Raw genomic sequence first — 21,487 nt, 5'->3', positions numbered from 1 at the left:
ATTCATAAACCTTACTGGGTGAAGTAATCTTAGTACTAGATATCTGCATTATTGTTTTACCGTTTGGATAGAATTTTAAGGAGAACATACCGTTAATAGGTAACAATATTGGATATGTTTGCAATATGTTAGTAACAGTTTTAAGTGTGGTAATTTTATATGCGGGTTAAGTGCTCGCACCGGCAATTTTCAGCAGACCAGAAATGCGCTTGATTTTACCATGTCTGTAGTCGAAATCAGATTGCTGTAAATTATTTCTGTCAAATGTGCCAGTTATATGATGGGATGTACCGTAAACATAGTAAATTGGTCTAAAATTCCATGGTAGTTTCAAGAATGTAGCTGAAATAGTAATTATTACCACATATTTTTTTCCCGTGTGGTGTATTAATAATGCAGTACATGATTTCCCATACATGTATTCCTCACCATCTCTTTGGAAATAAACATAGAACAACTAGCATGTCCAAATTATATGCATGTCCAAATTAAATACGTTACCCTATCAAGTTAAAAAAATATCCGTGCCTGGATTCGTAACAAATTATTGTTGAGTGCATTTCTTTGGGCACATTCTGCACATTCTACTTTTGGGCACATCTTGTTGACACTGTCATTTTTGCCTTTTCGCTAGAAAAAGAAAACACACCTCTGTCAGTCTGCTTTGGCTGAAATTTTTTCCCAGAGCACCGTCGAATTTCTCGGATGCCGTGAGGGAGTTTTATTATTCGCATCTTATCTGTCTGCCATTTGCCACGGAAATAGTTGAATAGGCCACTGGTGAGTTTGGAAATTGTTTGCTAAATCTTGTTTCTGATTGTAAGTAACAGATTATTATAATATTTATCGTTTTGCCTGTGTTCTGTGTTGCGTTTTTCTTACGTAATTCTTACCAAGAGGAAACTTCATAACAAAAACCATTCGCTCTCTGTAAACAGATCCAGTATGTCCGGAGTGTTCCGTATTGGAGTTCGGTTTCTGAACCGGTCGACATCTTCGATATCGAATCCACTGCTGCTGGAGGGTAAGATTACCTCGTCGATTGTAATTCCTGCCTGTAACATTTCCGGCAAAACTTTGCGCGGCTCGAAGCTCAGCAAACCAAAACCGTTCCCATATCTGGAGAAGGAATATACCGCCTTCCAGGCCTGCAAGGATGTCCTCTTCAAGACCACTACCAACCGATTCGACGAAAACACGAAGGTAATGTAGGATTAGCTGATAAAGGGACTTGATTTCACATTCGTACAAGGCACTGGCTTGAAATCATGTTGGTAAAAACACTTTTAAATGAAGTATCGAATTTTAAATACTTATAAGCGGTTTCTTCAGCATCGCTTAAGCCTTCAACCCAGTTTAACTATATGTGTAAACCTGGTTTACGGCTTAAGTGAAGGTGAAGAAATTGGCCATTAATCTATTATTAAGGCTATCATCTATTATTCGAATGTTATAAAAGATTGTTTTAGCATAAAAGTTCGAATATAGAGATTAACCAGCAACGGGCTGAAAATCTCCTTAATAAAGCTAATAATAATAATCTTTGGAATAATGGAAAAAATTGAATTTGTTCCTTAAATTAACCCAATTCCAAGACTTAATGGTCACTATCTATTGCGAGGCCCTTAAAAGACTTGTAGTTAATGGAAGATCTCTATTTAAATCAAAATGGTTTCAAAGGTCATTTTTTTCATTATCCTTGGGGGCCGTCCATAAATGACGTAGCATATTTTCACTGATTTTTTTACACCCCTCCCCCCTCGTAGCATTTCGTCACAAATGCTGGTACTCCCCTCTGGAAAATACGTAGCATATCAAGCTCCCCCCCCCCCCCTTGTTTTCCTTAGTGACTGGGTTGAAACAAACTATTGGAATTGAGAAGTTCAATACAAAGTTTGATATTAATTACTGTAATGGTGCTAAATAAAAGACGACTTCTCGCTTCGGTGGTAGAATACAAGTGACAGATTTATTCTTTTAATAATCTTAGCCTACTATGATGATCTCTCATTCTTGCTAGCCTACTACATTTCTCCTATGTTTTATAATAGTTGAAATAGATGAATAATAAAATGAACTTATTCCATTAACGTAATTAAATCAATCTTGGACATTTGTAAATAAAATAATCATTCAAGTATTCAGGTTTTCTCTTCTCGCGCTTTGATCGATTATTCGATCTCGGTGGTAACTCTTCCGATGTTCTAGATGTTAAATTATCCTCGTAGGGTTTCTGGTCTACTAACAAGTTCTCATCTGACGTGCTTGTTCTATCATGAAAATCTTTTCTGAATGGATTGCTGGAAATCAAACATTTAGCATGATTGACATGACGATCTAATTCTACCCCGCTAGTCAAATTCTTCACAGTGATCCTTGTTCCGTTTCTTTTTATAACCACAAATGGCTGAGGGTTGAAATTTGTCGTCAATTTGTAGCGTTTGATCACGTTCTTCAAAATGACGTGATCGCCAACATCAATTGAAGAATGCTTTGCTTTGCGTTTGTTATCACCATAGACTTTTCCTTTTTCTTTTCTTGTTCTGTCATTATGCTTCATTGCAGTTGCATCAGGCTGTAAAATAAATGGTTAAATTGGATAAGGTACCGTGGGGCAAGTGGGTAATGGATTTCGCATAGTTGGGATTCCTCAAATTCTAGAGACCTTAAATTAAAACAAAAGGGGTCGTGTATATTTTTTAGCTTGACTCCTACCAAATATAAGCAGTATACTGAAATCGATTTTTATGTAAAATTGAAGAAAAAAGCACAGAAAAAGGTTTTGAAAAACGTCTCTTTACTTTTCACTTGCCCCACAGGTGGGGCAAGTGAAAAGTTTATCGTTTTGAACAAAAAAATCGAAAACTAACAGTTACATTCACGATTTCTATTACCTTTAACATCTATTAAGGCGTCCCAATGAACAATAACAAAAGTAACATGTAAACAAAGAAAATTTTATTCTTGTAAATTGAAGTTTTGAATTTTTTTTTTTCTGTTCAGTTATTTTTGTTGAAATGATTCGACAACATTATAACTGAAACATTTCCAATGTTAGTTCTGACATCATGGGACAGCAATTGCATTTCTGCTCTGTAGAATTTCCACCGCTAACGAGCGGTGATTTTCTACACCGCTACACACTATCTGATTTTTAAGAAAATCAGATATGATGTCGGATAACTCTTCAAAAGAAATCAAACGGAATCGTTCAATAAAGTATTTAGAAACTTTTTTATGTCGATACACATATACCCCATTTTTTATGTTTTGAACTTGCTCTACGTAGACATTCCACAAGATTTCCGTGCGTTCTCTTATATTGGGACTTTTCAATCAACGTATTCCTTTTAATTGGCTGTCCGAAGTAAACATATTAACATCGTAATATTTGGCAACCTCTTTTTAGAGAAGTTCCATGATTTGGCCATGATAATAGCATTTAACGCTTTGAGTGTAGTGTTCCTTGAATTATCAGCACGTTCTGTTGTTCAATGATAATTGTGAACCTTTTATACTTATAGCTGCCTAAAGAGAAAAAGCAATTTCAATCCCTAATGAGAAACTTTTCACTTGCCCCACGTGATTGGAAAATTGACAGTATTTCAATTTAGTTATTTCTAGGTGTATGTCGCATTAATTCTAAAACTTTTTTTATTGCAGTTCAAAACTATCAGTCCCCTCTTAGAAATGGTACAGAAAATTATTTTTTGCAACTTTTTTCCACTGAAAATATTTAAATAAGATTGCACGCCACCAACTTGTTACGGAGTGATAGTTGACAGGTTAACAATATTTCGCTCTATTATGCAATAAAGGCTGAAAAATCTCAGAAATCTCTTACCTATTGTAATATTCTCAATGGCCTCAAAGGTTTACGCATGAGTTTAAAACGTTAATTCACATATTCAGTAAAATATACCAATTATTTTCACTTACCCCATTTACCCGCGGTACCTTAATATAAAAACTTATATCATAATGAAATACTATTTCGATTATACTGGTAACTCCTTCGGGATCTTCTGCAACAGGAAGTTTGTCCTTTAGTATCCTGCCCATCAATAGCTTTGATGGGGCTACATTAGTTGTTGAATGTGGAGTATTACGAAATGCTAATAGATAGTCATACATATCATTTTTCCAATCTCGTCCCATTGCAGTGCTAATTCTTATTGTTTTTAACAATGATCTATTGTGCCTTACTACAAGGCCATTCTGGAATGGTGCATATGGCACGGAGTGATTGATAGTAACTGCATTCATTTTACAAAAATTCGCGAATTCTTCCGAACAGAATGGTGGGCCATTATCGCAGACTATTTGTTCAGGGTACCCAAACCTAGCAAAAATCATCCTTAGCTTGAAAATTGTTAGTTTTGCCGTTGTTGAAGACATAATTTCTACTTCCGGATATCTTGAATAGTAATCTACCAACACTAGCAAATGTACTCCGTTTGAAACTTCAGTGAAATCCAAAGCTAGTTTACGCCACGGGCCATCAGGAATTTGTGTTCTACACATACAGGGGATAGGCAAAATGATTGAGATAGGCAAAATTTTGCCCAAATTCAAATGCTTATAACTTTATGAAAAATGGATGAAATTGGATGCATCTGGAAGCAGTCGACGGCAAATTTGGTCCAGTTTTAGGAACTTCCTTGGCCATGCATATTGGCCACTGGACACCGGAGATGTTCCGGATTTTCTGAGGTCATGTCCAAATGTCATTTTATCTGTCGCTTGTATTTTTGTGTGGTGTAAAGTTAGATAGATGTTCGCAATTTTCCTAGAAACTAGAACTAATAGGAAGTTGAATGCCACCGGACGCATTAAGATTGGTTGGAAATCTTCAGAAATATGACCATTTCCGTAAAACTGGTTCCGGAAAGCATGGTCAGTCATGTTTGTATTTCCAATCATGTAAATATTATCCGGAGCTATATCCAAGCAGACACCAACCTTAAAAATGATGTTTCCTGCAGCGTATTCAGAACCATTAGATGCACAGACCACTCTATAGAACGTTCCAGGCCACATCCCCGGGCACCTGAAATCTACTATAAAGTGGTCATGGCAGCCGGTGGTGCTGGAAATGCTTCGGAAAGCATAACCTTTGAAAATCATGAAGTTTGATGCCCATATTGATATGGTTCCAGATATGTTCCTAATTGACCACTTCCCCCAGGGCACCTGGAACCTTCTATAGAGTGGTCTGTGCATCTAATGGTTCTGAATACGCTGCAGGAAACATCATTTTTAAGGTTGATGTCCACTTGGATATAGCTTCGGATAATAATGATTGGAAATACAAACATGACTGACCATGCTTGCCGGAACCAGTTTTACGGAAATGGTCATATTTCTGAAGATTTCCAACCAATCTTAATGCGTCCGGTGGCATTCAACTTCCTATTAGTTCTAGTTTCTAGGAAAATTGCAAACATCTATCTAACTTTACACCGCACAAAAATACAAGCGACAGAAAAAATGACATTTGGACATGACCTCAGAAAATCCGGAACATCTCCGGTGTCCAGTGGCCAATATGCATGGCCAAGGAAGTTCCTAAAACTGGACCAAATTTGCCGTCGACTGCTTCCAGATGCATCCAATTTCATTCATTTTTCATAAAGTTATAAGCATTTGAATTTGGGCAAAATTTTGCCTATCTCAATCATTTTGCCTATCCCCTGTAGGCTCGACATCTGGTTCCGAAACAAGTAGGCACTCTTTGCAAGAATTCACATAAGATTTCACCATCGTATCTATTCGAGCCCACCATACTTTTTCTCTAAGCCGTTTCTTCATAGCATCTATCCCTAAATGGGGTTCATGGGCTAGTTGCAATACTCGTTGTTGCAAAATCCGTGGAATGACAATTTTGTGCGCTTTTAACAAAATTTCACCATCTGTTGATAAGTCATTAGCAATTGTTTTGTACTGACTCAATGTTTTCGGCCATCGTTTCACAGGAAATGGTAACCATTTAATGAGTTCGCCGATCTCTATGTCCTTTTTAGTCGCTTCTTTAATCTCAGCTATAGGTATAGCTACAGGACACGAATCTGCTGACACTTGACACGTTCGCTTTTTTCATCAACACTTTTCACAGAAATGTCTTTTCCATGACAAAGTCTTGAAAAGGGATCTGCCAAATTCGATTTTTCTGGCCGATATATAACTTTATAATCATAGGCCATCAATCGAAGCTTCCATCTTTCAATTCTAGCACATGGCCTTGCGTGATCACCGAAAATAGAGACTAGTGGCTTGTGATCAGTAATGAGCCAAAAGAATTTGCCGTACAGGTAGTAATGAAACTTTTCTGGCGCCCAAACTAAAGCTAGTGCTTCTCGTTCGGTTTGTGCGTAACGTCGTTCTACTTCTGATAGTGTTTTAGAGGCGTAGCTTATAACTTTGTAGTTTCCATCTTTAGATTTTTTAAATAGGACAGCCCCGAGGCCAACTGGACTGGCATCCGCAACTAAAAATGTTTCCAAGTCAGGGTAGAAAAATGCTAATGTTTCATATTTGGCTAAACCGGATTTTAGACGTTGAAAGGCAAGTTGATGTTCCTCTTTCCATTGGAAAGGTGTACCTTTTCTTGTGAGAGCATTTAACGGTTGGGCAACGGTAGACAGATCTGGTATATAGCGACTCACGAATGTGACTAGACCAAGAAAGCTTCTAAGTTCCTCGGCTGATTTCGGTTGCCGGAATTTCGTTACTGCTTCGAGTTTTTCATGATACTCTAACACCTTCAGATGATAAATGGTAGCCAAGAAAATGTAATTGGTCCACATTCTCTACCGTTTTGGATTCATTCAACAAAACGTTTTTCTCCCGAAGACGAACAAGTTCAGTGCGATTCTACAATATAACACAAAATATTCAAAAATAATAAAAACTGTTCATGTGTAAATATAATTTTACCTTTAGAATGTCAATGTTAGGTGCAAAAATCAATATATCATCTATAAAAATGATGAGCCAGGGAATCGTTTCCATACATTTTTGAAGCCAAAGACTAGCCTTTTATATCGCATCAATCCGAGTGGTGAAATAAATGTCGTAATGTAACGGCAATCGTCTCTGAGTAGCAATTGATCACGGTTTTCTTTCAACAGTTACCATGGAGACCAGTGAAAATTTCCAAACATTTTTTCTCTCTGACGGACTAGAATCATAAAAGGATTCCCTTCGTCTTCTTTTCCTGCGGACTAGAATTCGTAATTCTCTTCGCTTGTGTACCAGGTATACGGACTGGATTTCTCCCTTCGTTGTCCTGGTTTTATTTGCGGACTGGAATTCTGCATTCCCTACGCCGGTGGACTAGATATACGGGCTGGAATAATAAATTCCCTTCGTTGTCCTGGGTTTCAATTGCGGACTGGAATTCTGCATTCCCTACGCTAGTAGACCAGGTATACGGACTGGAACTTTTCATTTCCTTCGTTATCCTGGGTTTCGTTTGCGGACTGGAATGTAACATTCCCTGCGCAGAAGAACCGAGTTCACGGTCTTGAATCACGATCGTTACATGTTGCTGAGTGTTTTCACGGGAGCTTCCAGACACTTCGCAGCCGTTTTTTTCTACGGAAACTTAACCTCGTTCGCCAATGTAATGGTGCTAAACTGAGAGAGAGGAGACAGCTGGCTTAGATTGCGAGCTCCCAAAAGTCAAGGGAACCTGTCATCAACTGTCACTGGAAAACCGCACATTCGAAGGGCAGAGCGTGAAAAACCGTCAAAATTTGGCCAAACTAAAACTGGATGTGATTGAAAGTTCTAGTTGTTTTCCTTTACTCTCGCATACAAAATTGTTGAATATTTAATTATTGTCGATTGGACTCAAATTGTTTTTGATTTTTTTCAATTTTATGATCTATTCGATAACAAATGGGATGTGAAAATGGTTTTGACCCAGTTTGTGCTGTCCGAACCATTGTGCACAACCCAAACTTGAGAAGAAGAAATCAAAGAAGCCAAGAAAACAAGCCAGTTGTCAGTGAGCTGTCTCCTCTCTCTCAGGTGCTAAATAAAAGACGACTTCTCGCTTCGGTGGTAGAATACAAGTGACAGATTTATTCTTTTAATAATCTTAGCCTACTATGATGATCTCTCATTCTTGCTAGCCTACTACAATTACTGACTGAAATGTAAGGATAATCTAATCCAGGGGTTTTCAGCCATTTTGGCTTGCGGAGCACTTTTCAAAATAAAATGGTTCTGCGGAGCACCTGCTCTTCATCATCACTCCGTTTGAAATCTAGATTTTTTACATGCCTTAATTGACCCTATAATTGTTACGAAAATCGTAAAGTACGATTTATGTTGATCATTCTATCATTATTTTTAAATTTACTTTGAAGAGGTTTGAAGAGACAAACATTTGCTTAAAAGAAACGGGTTTGAAAATTTTTCAACAATTTTTATGTCGATACAAATTTTATGGAAACCAAAATAAAACAAGTCAAACTTCAACGAATAACGTTATTTTTTCTGTTGGACGGATCAAGCATTTCAAAAGCTAGGAAACAGTGGAATTCTTCAGCATACTTAACTCAAAACCGACCAAAATGTCATTTACATCCCTTTGTATTTGAGCGCCTTATTTGTTATCAAAAAAGATTTGATTTATTAGATTAAGAAAATATTTAACGATATCTTAATATAAGATTATCAGGGTTTTCGTCAGATACAGAGTTGGAAAATATCAAAAAAATGTCAAAAAAGAAACACACAGATATTCAAAAATTCACGACTATAAAACGACAGAATTGCTCTTGTTTGGATATTTTCCTACTTTCATTGTTAAATTCGAAGAACTGAGCGAGTTTCTGTAATTAAATACTTTTTAAAGCCTTTTGTGTCTCAATGGATTAACCACAAGTTCAGTACTCTTGAAAATATTCATAATAATAATCAAACTCGTGAAAATATTCTTATTTTTGTATCACGATGCCAATATTTCGATTAATATCGAGGTTGCGTGTACTTCAGATTGTCGACGAGGATAAGCAACAGAACAAAACTTTCACACCCTGAATGTTTCCAAATATTCTATTGGTGAAAATTTATTTCTTCAGATTTAAGGGTTGTTTTCCATTTCGAATTAAAAAAAATCAACTGAAACTGTCACAGACATAATTTAAATGAAAAAAATTTCACTTGGAAAATAATGTTATCCTTCCAGTTTTGAAATTTTAGCTCAATTGCTGAAAGTTTTCATAAGAGTAGTGTGTGATCCTTTGACCGTGACGCTTGCTCCTGCGGGGGCGGGTGAAGCAAACATGTTATGCGCGCAGTGCAGTGAAAAAGTGTATCGTATTTGGCGGTAAGCTCAGTGTGGCGACGGAAAAAAAGAGCATTACATCCAGGTAAAATCGTTCATTATTATTATTTACTCACCTATTACCATTTGAAACTAAATACGTGCCAGGGTCGAAAATTTAATTTTCGATTCGGGAAGTGTAAAAACATTTCATATATCCATTTGATATCTGGGTGTTTTTATGCGGGGCTTACTGTATATGAAAATGACCTCAGAATGTGTGTGTATTTACTGCCATTCTTGAAATGGGTCGTTGGAATTTCAGTAGAGCTACCACCTTTCATCTCCCGGGTTAAAATTGTCTGCAGATATAAATATATCGAAGGGTATCAAATATACATGCATACAATTTTCTTCCATAAAAGCACTGCCGGTCAGTGGGAGATGGATTGTATACACACACACACACACACACACACAATTGCTGAAAGTTTTCATAAAATATCGGAAAAATAAGTTCACCCTTGATCGAGATTTTGGCACCTTGTATATAAGGCTCGGAAAAACTGTGTTTTTCCACCGAAACGTCGAAAACATCAAATGGTAAAGAGGAATTAAAACAAATGTACAGAACAAAACAGTTATCTTAAATGAAAATTCAATTGAGCACCAAGTGCTCCGCGGAGCACGATATGAAAACCGCTGATCTAATCTAACAGTTTGATATACAGTAGCACTCAAAAGTAATTTGGAAATGTTTTAAATAAACATTTTCCTTGGTTTTGGTTTCCAGTTTCATATAGGCTAAATTATATTACTTTTGCTGTTCTTACTATAAAAACAAGTTTGAAATTTTTTTTTTTGATTGGATTGATGAAGCTGGTTACTGTCGAGTTAGGGTCCAATATATTTTATAATATATTGAATAAAAATTTCGTTATATTACAGGATTGTTTTTTAAATTATTCGTTTTTAGGAAATAGATTTCAATAAAGATGATCAAGAAAATATAATAATTTGAAAGGAATCATCGTTAATATTATCCAATTTCAAATCATTTTAGCAAACAGTGGTCAGATACATAAAAGATTACACTTGAAATATTTGGAATGTTTAGAAAATTTCAGCGATTATTATACAAAAAACAATAATATCTATTTATACTTCAGTTGAATTTCATTATCGTTGCCATACTGAAATAATCTTACACAACCTATAATTAAACAGTTAAATAATAAAAATTCTTCAAATTACCGAGTTATTAAGAAAATTTAATGATAGGGCAATTGTGATAACATTCGAATCTATTACCCTCATCAATATTCAGGCTATTCCAGCAAGAGCATTGATATATCAAAACAAATGATGAGTTGATTTGGTGGAGATCTCCTGCAACATTGAAGGCATAATTCACGGTATAAATATCTTTATAATATTTGCCAAGAATAACATGTTCTATTTTCTTGAAGAAATAAAGGCTCAACAGAAAATATGGATAATACTAAAACGGCTGACCTTATGTCATGTTAACAAATGGCAAAAAATGTACTCCAAGTAGTTAGAGCATTGATTTTTAAACAATTTATTAAACTTTTATTTTGTTTATTCATAAATTTATTAATCATAATTTTATAACCCAAGTTTATAAGTAAAAAAAGAAGTTTAAAAAAAATAATTGTACATATGCATTTTTTTTCAGCGCCTTTCTACTGCTACGCCCACTAGGTAGGACCCCCCCCCCTCGTCACACTTCGTCACAAATTCTTAAATACCCCCCTCCCCCCTAAAAAGCTACGTCATTTATGGACGAATTATAGTGTAAAATTCTAGAACCTTCAGAGACTATTTCACGACTATTCCACAGGTTCTTTAAGGATTTGTTCTCATATTCCTTGAAGAACAACTTCTGGAATTTATCTTGAGATGTTCCTGAGATTACTTCTAGAATACTTCAAAAAATGTATCCATGGATCCACCAAACCTCCCGATTCAAATCATTGAACACTCCAACGCTAGCACCTCCAGTAATTCCCTCAGGGATTATTCTAAAATTTACCAGAGACTATCCCAGGATTTCCTCCAGATGTTATTCCACTAATTCGTTTTACCGATCACACTGGTTGATAATCTAAAAGTTCAGAGGATCTTCTGAAAATTTCTACAGAAGCTGTTCCAGGGAAATTTCAAAGTTTATTCCTAAGTTTTTAAAGTAATTAATTTAGGGATTTTTTTAATACAACCTTAAGGTGAAGATTACTCTAAGCCAAATCTCAAATTTTCTAGAGCACAAATCTGGAGAACCAAGCATCCGTTTAAGCTGAAAATTTCGATTGGTCACTAGCTGGTGGTAGCCAATCGATTAAGTTTTCAGCTCAAACGGGTATTCGGTTCTTCAGATTTGTGCTCTTGAAAATTTCAAGTTTGGCTTCGATTCATCTTCACCTTAAAGGATATCTATGTCAATTATTCTGTTTTACTGATAGTCATTATCCCTGGTCTTGAGATTATATTTTCCAGGAAGCGATCATTTTAGATATTTGAACGCTGTACTTTGTAGTTTTGATTAGAAGTTCGTTAGATAAATGGACGACTCTTGCTGAAAAAATCATCATTTTGCGACTAAATAACTATTATCATCATTCCAAATTCAACACTTTTTCATTATTCCAAAGATCAGCTGCATCAGCTGATCCAAAGCAGAGCTGGCTCTGTCCAAGTGAAGACGTAATGCAGAAAAAGAAAAAGACACATATAAAATTAATTATTAAGAAATTATTGGGACGATACTTAATCTGATAGTTTTTTACTACCTTGATCTGAAAACCGCCCTGTATCAATATGAATTTGAATCACTAGGTAAAGCTAGATAATACATACTTTAAATGGAATATTTTAAACAGGTCGTCGTTGTGGATGGACCGATAGCTGCTGGCAAATCCGCTTTTGCAAAAGAGCTAGCTACCGAGTTGGAGATGAAGTATTTCCCGGAAGCGACCATGGACAATTACTACATCAACTCGTACGGATACGATCTGCGCAAGTTGGATCCGCAACTGCCCCCGAGCATGCAGAGCTTTGATGTGAGCAAATTTCTGCAGAATCCAAACGACAAGAACGTGGCCACGTTCCAAATCCGTATGCTGATGCAACGTTACTCTCAGTATATCGATGCTTTGGCTCATCTCTTTTCGACTGGCGAAGGTGTCGTCTTGGACCGTTGTGTGTATTCGGACTTTGTGTTCGTTGAAGCCATGTTCAAGAATGGCTATATGTCGAAGGGAGCCCGGTCCGTTTACTACGACCTGGTCAAGAATACCTTCTCGGAACTGATGAAGCCTCACTTGGTGATCTACCTGGATGTTCCGGTCAGTGTAGTGAAAGACCGCATAAAGAAGCGTGGAAATCCAGCCGAGGTCAACTCCAAGGCACTTACCGATAACTATCTGCAAGACATTGAAAACATCTACAAGCAGCAATATCTGAAGGACATCAGCACCCACGCCGAACTACTGGTCTACGACTGGTCGAACCACGGTGAAACCGAAGTCGTTGTCGAAGATATCGAGCGAATTGATTTCGACCGGTTCGACAAGGACGATACGCACATGCGCGATTGGCGTATGGAAAACGAAGAAGAGTGGACCGAAGCCCGGGCACGCTACATGGCCAAGCCGGATCTGATGAACTACTTCAACGTGCCGCGGTACGACGTGCCGGAGTTGATCGTCACCCCCGAGGACTTCAAGATTTGGTACGACCTGTGGTCCGAAGCTCCGGGCATGAAGTTCCGCAAGGGCTACAATGAGGAGTGCGGCGATGGCGGTATTTTAACCAAAACCAAGCTGGATTTCCGTAACACGCTGTAAAAGGGGTATTTTTCGTTGGGATTCCAAGTTACGGTAAAATGTTTGTTTAGGATGATCAATAAATTGGAATCTTATACCGTGTATAGAAATTTTTATTTTTTGCGATTGTTCCCTAGCGCGTTTATTCTGCTTACGTTTTCACTCATATAAGGTTCTACCTACATCTCAGTTTAGTGCAAAAGCACCTCCTCGGTTATGGATCAAGCGCCTTATTCACGACATAATAGACGGACGTCTCCACAATGCTAAGAAAAGCTTATGGATATCTTTTAGGGTTACCTCTAGGTACAACGTATGAAGCATATTAGCGAGATCATAGGTCAGTTCCATAAACTCCTTCTTGATCGGCGTCATAGATCGATTCGCCATATGTCGCCGTCTGTTGCATAAGCGGTTGCTCGTATTCAGATGAACATGTCTTCGAGGATTCAACGCGTTTATAGTTCTTCACAATTTCTTTGTCAGCTCGAAGGTTGAAGTGTGCTCTTAGGTACAGTCAACTCTCCCTTACTCGACTTCCGTATCTCAATATCTAGTTAGAGAATCACAGTAAAATTTGGTGTTCATGGCTACCTCGATGGTCCCTTGAATCGCATATTTGCAGTGTTTTAGTATTCTGTAACACAATATTTCCCTAACTCGATGGTCCCTTTATTATCGAATTATGGAGAGATGACTGTACATCATATCTTGTGGCTGCTTAACGTGCGCTCTTTTGCCTTAAAAGTATTAAGTTTACAGCACATTATAAGGCCTCCAAGGACCGAAAGTTTTGTTGTTTATGCTTATTACTTTTGTTGCTGTTTGTTTTTTGTACCCCAAAATTATGAAAAAGCGTATAATAAATTAGATCCCAGTTATTAGGTTAACATTTTCACTGTTCGGTCATAGAGGACAAGAGGTGTCCGGCCATAGAGGACTTGCAATGCTTTACAAAAAATGTTGCTTTCCTTTGAAATTCTACATTTTTAATAAATTTTGCATTGTGATTGATGCAAAACTTACTGAAGTCAACGTACGGAGACAATTCTCGCGGAACATTACTAAAGGACCTATGTACAAATGAGAGATTCTCTCCTCTCTCGTTCTCTTTCGATTATAACAGTGGAACACTAAAGATTTTGGGAAGTTTTTCACTATAGATCGAAAGTCAATTTCCTTGACTAGCGTTTCATACAAAAAACGCAACAGAAGAGATTAATGTGACTCATTAAATTAATTAATTCGACAATAATTAATGAAAGAGAAAGTAAACAAAGAGAGCCTCTCAATGTTAGATAGGTCCTTTAAGTAATGTTACGCGAGAATTCAGCTTAAATTATAAGAAACATATGTGGCTACAATTGTATGAAATTTTATCGTTTCACATTTTTTTGGTAGATTGTATCAGAGTGAAGCTTTTAACAGCTACTGTTTGTTTACGTTTGGACATGAACACGTCATCGTTTGTATACACTGCAAAAATGTGTTTTGGTATAATCGGGCTTGTTCTTATATTTCATAACGCTAAAATTGGTCATTTTGGACACCCACCCACCCCCTCGTGACGCTTTTTGTATAGGGGATGGTACACAAATTATGTCACGCTAAATTTCAACTTTTCAGACCCCCCCCCCCCTTTGTCACACTTTTTGTATGAGGCCTCCAAAAATTTTGTAAGGCTTGTCACGCTTGGCTCGACCCCCTCCCCCCCTTGGAGCGTGATGTAATTTGTGCATGACCCCTAGATAGTATAATATTTTTGTATGAGCCGTAACAAAGTTCAGACACCCACCCACCCCCTAAAGCGTTATGAAATTTGTGAATGGGCCCAAATCTTTATATCATTATTCGTTTTTGGAAAATTCAAACTGTCCGGGCATAGAGGACTTCCCCCTACATCGTTTTTTCTATGTACCGTAAAATGGGGCGAATAGAAACACTTTCCGACATGTTTGAATGTGTACAACTTAAACCGTGCGGATAAAAACCAATTTTAATAGCCTTAAATATGGGTCGCGTCTTCCATTGCTAAGACCCCAATTGCTGTTAAAAAATTAAAATTATATCGTACAAAGATTTATGAAAATGTTGTATGTTTCTATTCACCCCGCAATGGGGCGAATAGAAACACTGTTCAGTAAATATCAATACGTTTTTCATTTTAATGGAAAAATAAACACATTTTTAAGTGCATCTAGAAGAAATATCAACATGTATTTACTTAGTGAAGAAAAAAAAAATAAAATTTTTAAAATTAAGTTATTTTTGATCATTTTTGAAATCAGCAAAAATGGCGGATGTTTCAAGCTATCAAAAATGATTGAGATTTCAATATTTTCTTCTCAATTTTGTAATGAGAAATGTAGGAAAATTTTTAATTTGAAAATAGTCTAGCGGTACTCTGCTATTAAACTTATGGGAAAAAAAGTTTGTCAGAGAAAGACCAAGAAAGAGAAGTACCATTCATGATTTGGAAATGTTCCATCAATAAATGATAATGCGAACTTTTTATGAGATGGGTCATTCCGATCTATGTACCGTGGACGTACCATATTTGACGCAGTTAAGAAAATTCTGAATTCAAACATTTGTCAAATCGTCAAAATTTGTCCGATTTTGTTGAAATTTGAAGCAATGCTAGCTCAACTATTATAGAATTAGGGAAAAATCAGTAAAAATATGTTAAACGTTTTTTTCTACATGTTTTAATGACTTTTTGTGGAACATATTAGGTTCCTTAATTGACGCATCAATTCTTCAATGTGCCTAATTTGACGCACTATGTTCCTTATTTGACGCACTAAAAAATAATTGCTAAAGTTTAAAATATACAAGAGTTTTAGTATTTAATTGTTCAATTTATTGAAAAAAACGCTTTAGAGTGAACATAAAAGTTAGATCTTTTGAAAAAAGTTTTGAATGACGTCATCGGTAGTACTTTTGCTGTGCATTCAGTTTAAGTCGGAAAATAAAACCAGTTTAAGTGTAGAAAATAAACCGATTGAGTTCTATTCATAGTCAAGCGTAACTGTTTAGTTTAATGTATTTTCGTCGTGGTATCAAACAAGGGAAAGGTTTGAAAACAACGTTACGCTGGAACGGGGAAGAAAGTTGAAAAAAAAGGAAAAATTGGTCGAAAGCTAGAACGAAAACAACCGATTCCAAAAATGGTTGTTTGAGAATCTTCATTACAGCACGTGAACTACGCCTACTTGTTCCTTGTTCTATGTAAACTTTATGGGCCGCGGCCCGCGGGACAAATATGCGTGCAACCAACGGCAGTATGGCATCTAAATCGCTCGAGAACCATATATGAGGTCATCCATTAATTACGTCATGTTATTAGAGGAAGGAGCTGTTCTGCAAAATGTAACGAATCATACATTTTTTAAGGTTTCGTGAAAAAGTGTGACGTAGGGCGGATGGGCAGATGTTGTAGAAAATGGTATGTATTTGTGACACTTATCTCATGGACCCCCCCTATTCTATAAATTTTACTTAATCAACCATTGAACCAACACCTCACCTCCTGACGTATTTATTTAAGCTTCCTTGAAACATTAGGGGACGTCCATAAACCGCGCTAAATTGTACCATTTTTAACCCCTCTCCACCTTGGCCATATTTTTTGTATGGAAAGCGCGAATATTTTGTATGAATCTTTGCGTTTCCCTGAACCCCTCCTCTCCCTGAAAACGTGACGTAATCTATGGATGACCCTTTACATGTGATTTCATAAAGCATTGGATTGTTCTGTGGACGGATGTTTTGAATGCAAGCGCCATAAATATTTCTTTTCCTATTTTCGATCCAACAAAACATGCTGAGCAAAAATCAAATAATAAGGAACATTGTGTGCCTAACTTGACGCACAAGATTTTCATACAAAAATATGTCTTAAACCTTAAAAATAGAAAAATGTCAACTTCAGTTCATGAATAAAAGGATATTACTGGCTGTTGTTGATGATATTGATGTAAAAGACCACTATATTTTAACGAAAATTGATTAACAATATTTAGCATTTTCACTAAGGAATGAAAAAATTGACGCACTGGTAGGATGCATTTTCAAATAAATTTTATTTTTTGCCTATTATTAATCAAAAATAAACTTTTTTCAATTGGAATCCTTCAATAACATGTAAATGGAGAATAAGCAATAAATTTTCGAGTGCTAGTTTGAACCAGATTTTTTTTATGATAAAATTAATTAGAAAATGCGTCAAGTTTGGACCCGCGTCAAATATGGTACGTTCACGGTAACCCCGCTGATCAATGATACCCCGGATTACGGTACCTATAGTTTTACACATCATAATATCACATAGACTTTTGCGAGTTGATTTGGTTTACCTTCCTCAGATAAAACACGTACATTCGATGTGAAAAACGTATATGAATCATAAAACTTTCTTGATGAATTAATTATTTAATTAATTTTTTTTAATGTCTTTGATATCAGATTATATCAGATTTAAATTAGTTTAATTATTAGGTTTGCTTTAGTAAAATTGAAAGCAAAAATAATAGTAACTAAAAATCCTTTTTTTTAGTTACTATTATCGCCATCTTGAAAACACTGCTATAAAGCGCCTAAATTTTCCCACCAGCAAATCACATAGCATTTATCAGACAACAAACATGGTTTTTACTCATATACAATCTATTTATTTATTTATTTCGTCAAGCATAGGTAGACTACATACAATAATTACAATACTTTCTTACATGCTATGGATTACTTCTATTGTTCTTTAGTTGTATTTTAAGCTGCTCTTTGGACATAGTAATGCCAATGAATTCGCAATGTACATTATACTGACGCATCATACGGTTTATTGGTCCGTTTTGAGCATAATGCGTTCTGCATGATTTTTCTGAAAATAATTTTCTTGTTCTTAAATGCCGAGAGGGTGTGTAGAAGTTTAGTTGAGAAAGAAGTGCAGCGGAGTCTACACGGTTCGAAATAATGTTGTTTATAAAGAGAATCATTGCGAATTCCCGGCGTTGCTTAAGTGTTTCCAAGTTGATGAGCATGCAGCGTGCTTCATACGACGGAAGTGGCAGCACAGTCCAATTCTATTTCCGAAGGGCGTATAAAAGGAATTGCTTCTGTACTGATTCTATGCGTTCTTCGTGTACGACATGATACGGGTTCCATACTAGGTGACAGTATTCCACTATTGGTCTTACATATGTAGTATACAATAGCTTAATAGTATATGGGTCTTGAAAATTGTTGCTGAACCTCTTAATGAAGCCAAGCATGCTGTTTGCTTTGTTTATTATGGAATTATAATGTTCTACAAAAGTGAGTTTAGTGTCTAGGATTACGCCCAAATCCCTTACAATTTTACACTTCTGCACTACTTGATTTCCTAAAAATACTTCAATTGGTGGTGTTACATATTTTCGACTAAATGCTATTGAATTACATTTTTTGATATTGAGCTGAAGTAAACTTTTATGGCACCAAGTGAAGAATAAGTTAATGTCATTCTGGAATTCTTTTGCTTCGCTAGAATTACTTACTTCCATGAAGAGCTTCATGTCGTCTGCATATATAAGAAATTTTATTTTTCTAAGTAAAAAGGAAATGTCGTTTACATACAAAATAAAAAGAAGTGAGCCTAAATGAGAACCTTGAGGTACTCCAGAGGTTACAGAAATGGGTGCTGATAATTTATTTTGAAAGCGCACAATTTGTTTCCTATGTGATAGATATGACTGGATCCAACTCAAGAGTCCTGGCTCCATTCCTATTTTCTGCAATTTGAAGATTAATAATGGTATGTCGATTCGGTCAAATGCCTTACTGAAGTCAGTGTAGAGGGCTTCTACGTGCTTGCCATTGTCCATTGCGTTGAGAATAAAAGATACAAATTCTAGCAGATTGGAAGATGTTGAGCGGCCTTTAAAAAAGCCATGCTGCCTACAAGTAATTTGGTTTTTTACTTGCTGGAAAATTTTGTCGTTTACGAGAGATTCGAAGAGTTTGGGAATACATGAGATAATGGCAATTCCGCGATAGTTCCTTATGTCAGATTTTGTACCTGATTTGAAAACAGGCACCAAATATGAGGATTTCACAGCTACTGGGAATTTTCCATTTTTTAGAGACATGTTGAAAAGGCGTTCTAAGGGAAGGGTAAGTTCTTCTGAGAGATTTTTGAAGAACACGGGTGCAATGCCATCCGGTCCTGCTCCCTTAGTTGCGTCCAGGTTTTTTAGTGCCGATAAGATTTCTTGTTGTGATAGTTTTTCAATAGATATACTATTAGAAATTTCTGGGAAAAAAGAAAAGAAATTGCGGTCGCGGTCTTCTTCAGAGTAGGTGGTATACACTTCTTGAAAGAAATCTGCAAAGAGGTTGCAGATATCGGAAGAGTTTTCACCTACGTTTCCGTCAAAATGCATTCGCGAAGGGAAATTGCTACTTTTTAATTGTGTGTTTACATAATTAAAAAAGTTTTTAGGACATGATTTGACTTCGGATTCGACCTTACGATTATATTCTTTATGTGCGGAGTTAATGGCTGAGTTGAGTTGGTTACATGTGTTACATCATGATAATTTTGTAAGTTGGTGGCAGTATTTTCTTTTTTGTATAATTTATGCGCTTTCTGTTTCTTGTTCTTTAGGTTTTTCAGATGTGGGCTAAACCACACCGGTAATTTGTTATTTTGTATTCGTCTTTTTCTTCTTGTTGGCACAGTTTCATTAATTATTTGTTGTATAATTGAATGGAACTTGTCTACTTCGGTGTCGACATTTCCTTCAATACTTATGATATGTTGCCAATTAATTGTACATAGTCTACGTTTGGCTTCGTTGTAATTTGCTTTATTGTATTCCGGCACTTCCTCGTACTCCCAGTCGCTGGGGAGAGAAGTTTTATGTATGAAGATTGAATATTCAATTGCTGTGTGAAATACTTCATTTTTCCATAGAGGTGATAATGATGTATACACACAGAAATCTTCAGTGCAATTTGTAAATAAGAGGTCCAAGTAAGAATTTTGCTGGTTTTTTACGTGATTAATTTGATTTAGGCCAAAATATGATGTTTTGTCGAATAAAAATTGTAAAGTACTGTCTTCGCCTACGACTGGGAGTAAAAGTGATTCATTTTCATTGTCTGTAATGAAGTCGGCATTGCGTTGGTTGAAGTCGCCATAAATATGCAGTTTTACTTCAGGTTCCATATTTGAAATAATAGTTTCGACAATTTTGAAAAATAATTCAAAAGAATGTTTGTTAGCGTGTTCAGGTGGAAAATACACGGATGAAAAAATATGCGTTTCTCCATTAATTAGAGCTTTAGCCCAAACATTTTCGAATTCTTTGTGTTTGAAAGTTTCAATTTCTTCAGAAGTAAAGTCTGCATTAATGGCTATTGCTATATCTGGAGTACCGGGACCAGGAACCACTAACCAAAAGTCCAACTGCTGGAGGAGAAACAGCCACAACCGAAAACTAACTACAAACTCAAACACTTTTTCTAATTTGGGGGTTTTCTTCTGGATCACTAATATTGTGCTCTGCAAGATAAATCCACGTAATGTGATTATCTGAAAATGTCGATATACCGTCGCAGTGATAATGAAAATCACCAAATGTTTCAGATTTAGCAAATTTGAAACATTTGCGTCTTTGAAGAACGAAAAAATCCAAGCCTACTTGAATTTTGACGTTGCGTTTGAATTGCGCGCATATCTTCTGCGCGTTACCGCCGCCGCTGGATGTGGATTTAATATAAGCGCCGCAATAAACTTGTTGTTCGATTGAAGTGTACAAACTGAAGACCTTTCTTCAGCGGTTTATTTTGTTTTTATAACTGGCATCAGTGATGCCAGTTTACTTACGCATACGCTTTGCGTGATTGTTCACGCGCGTAGCAAATGATTGATGATGATGATGACTGACGCTAAGATGTTTTCAGCCATCATGGTCAGTACATAATAGCTATGAGAACTCCACCACCGGACTTCTTATTACAGTGTTGCAAATTTCGGTCGTGCCGAAATACATTAAAATTGTTTCCAAAAATTTCTTCGCTTCTTACGCTTTTGTCCCAGCTAGTTTCGGTTCCAAGAATTATATTGAAAGAAGAAGATAAAAGTTTTTGATGAATTTCCTTCATTTTGGCTGAGCTTTTCATGCGATTGAAATTTTGGCAATATACCAGAATTTCAGTCGCATTCTGTTGAGAAGACAAAGAAATTTTTGGATTATTTGTAATACTTACATTACTATGTGCGTCAGGTAGCGTGTGTAGGGTGGATGTTGTGGAGACGTCAGTGATGTCTGCTTCCAAGGAATGCGTCTTTATTTTCGAAAATTTTGTAAGCCGGCTGAGT

General features: G+C 36.4%; 1 protein-coding gene across 3 annotated transcripts; it reads left to right on the top strand.

Annotated features, from left to right (window-relative positions):
* The first annotated feature begins 619 nt into the window (after positions 1-619).
* On the top strand, positions 620-13,226 carry LOC5577026 (NADH dehydrogenase [ubiquinone] 1 alpha subcomplex subunit 10, mitochondrial). Of its 3 annotated transcripts, none has more exons than XM_001663070.2 (3): positions 620-780; positions 939-1,203; positions 12,178-13,226. In XM_001663070.2, the coding sequence occupies exons 2-3, from the start codon at positions 946-948 to the stop codon at positions 13,141-13,143; spliced, it is 1,224 nt and encodes a 407-aa protein (XP_001663120.1). In that variant the 5' UTR covers positions 620-780; positions 939-945; the 3' UTR covers positions 13,144-13,226. The 3 variants fall into 3 exon arrangements, with proteins under 3 accessions (XP_001663120.1, XP_021704957.1, XP_021704956.1); XM_021849265.1 differs by having other exon boundaries at positions 627-780; positions 898-1,203; XM_021849264.1 differs by having other exon boundaries at positions 627-819.
* The last annotated feature ends 8,261 nt before the right edge of the window (positions 13,227-21,487 follow it).

The sequence above is a fragment of the Aedes aegypti genome, chromosome 3 (assembly GCF_002204515.2).
Source record: "Aedes aegypti strain LVP_AGWG chromosome 3, AaegL5.0 Primary Assembly, whole genome shotgun sequence".
In the NCBI taxonomy this organism is placed as follows: domain Eukaryota; kingdom Metazoa; phylum Arthropoda; class Insecta; order Diptera; family Culicidae; genus Aedes; species Aedes aegypti.
This window is presented reverse-complemented; position numbering and strand designations above follow the sequence as displayed.

Excerpts from the sequence above, each read along its gene's own strand:
- LOC5577026 (XM_001663070.2), top strand. The coding sequence starts at position 946 with ATGTCCGGAGTGTTCCGTATTGGAGTTCGGTTTCTGAACCGGTCGACA. Across the intron at positions 1,204-12,177 it reads GATTCGACGAAAACACGAAG|GTCGTCGTTGTGGATGGACC; the intron begins GTAATGTAGGAT and ends TATTTTAAACAG.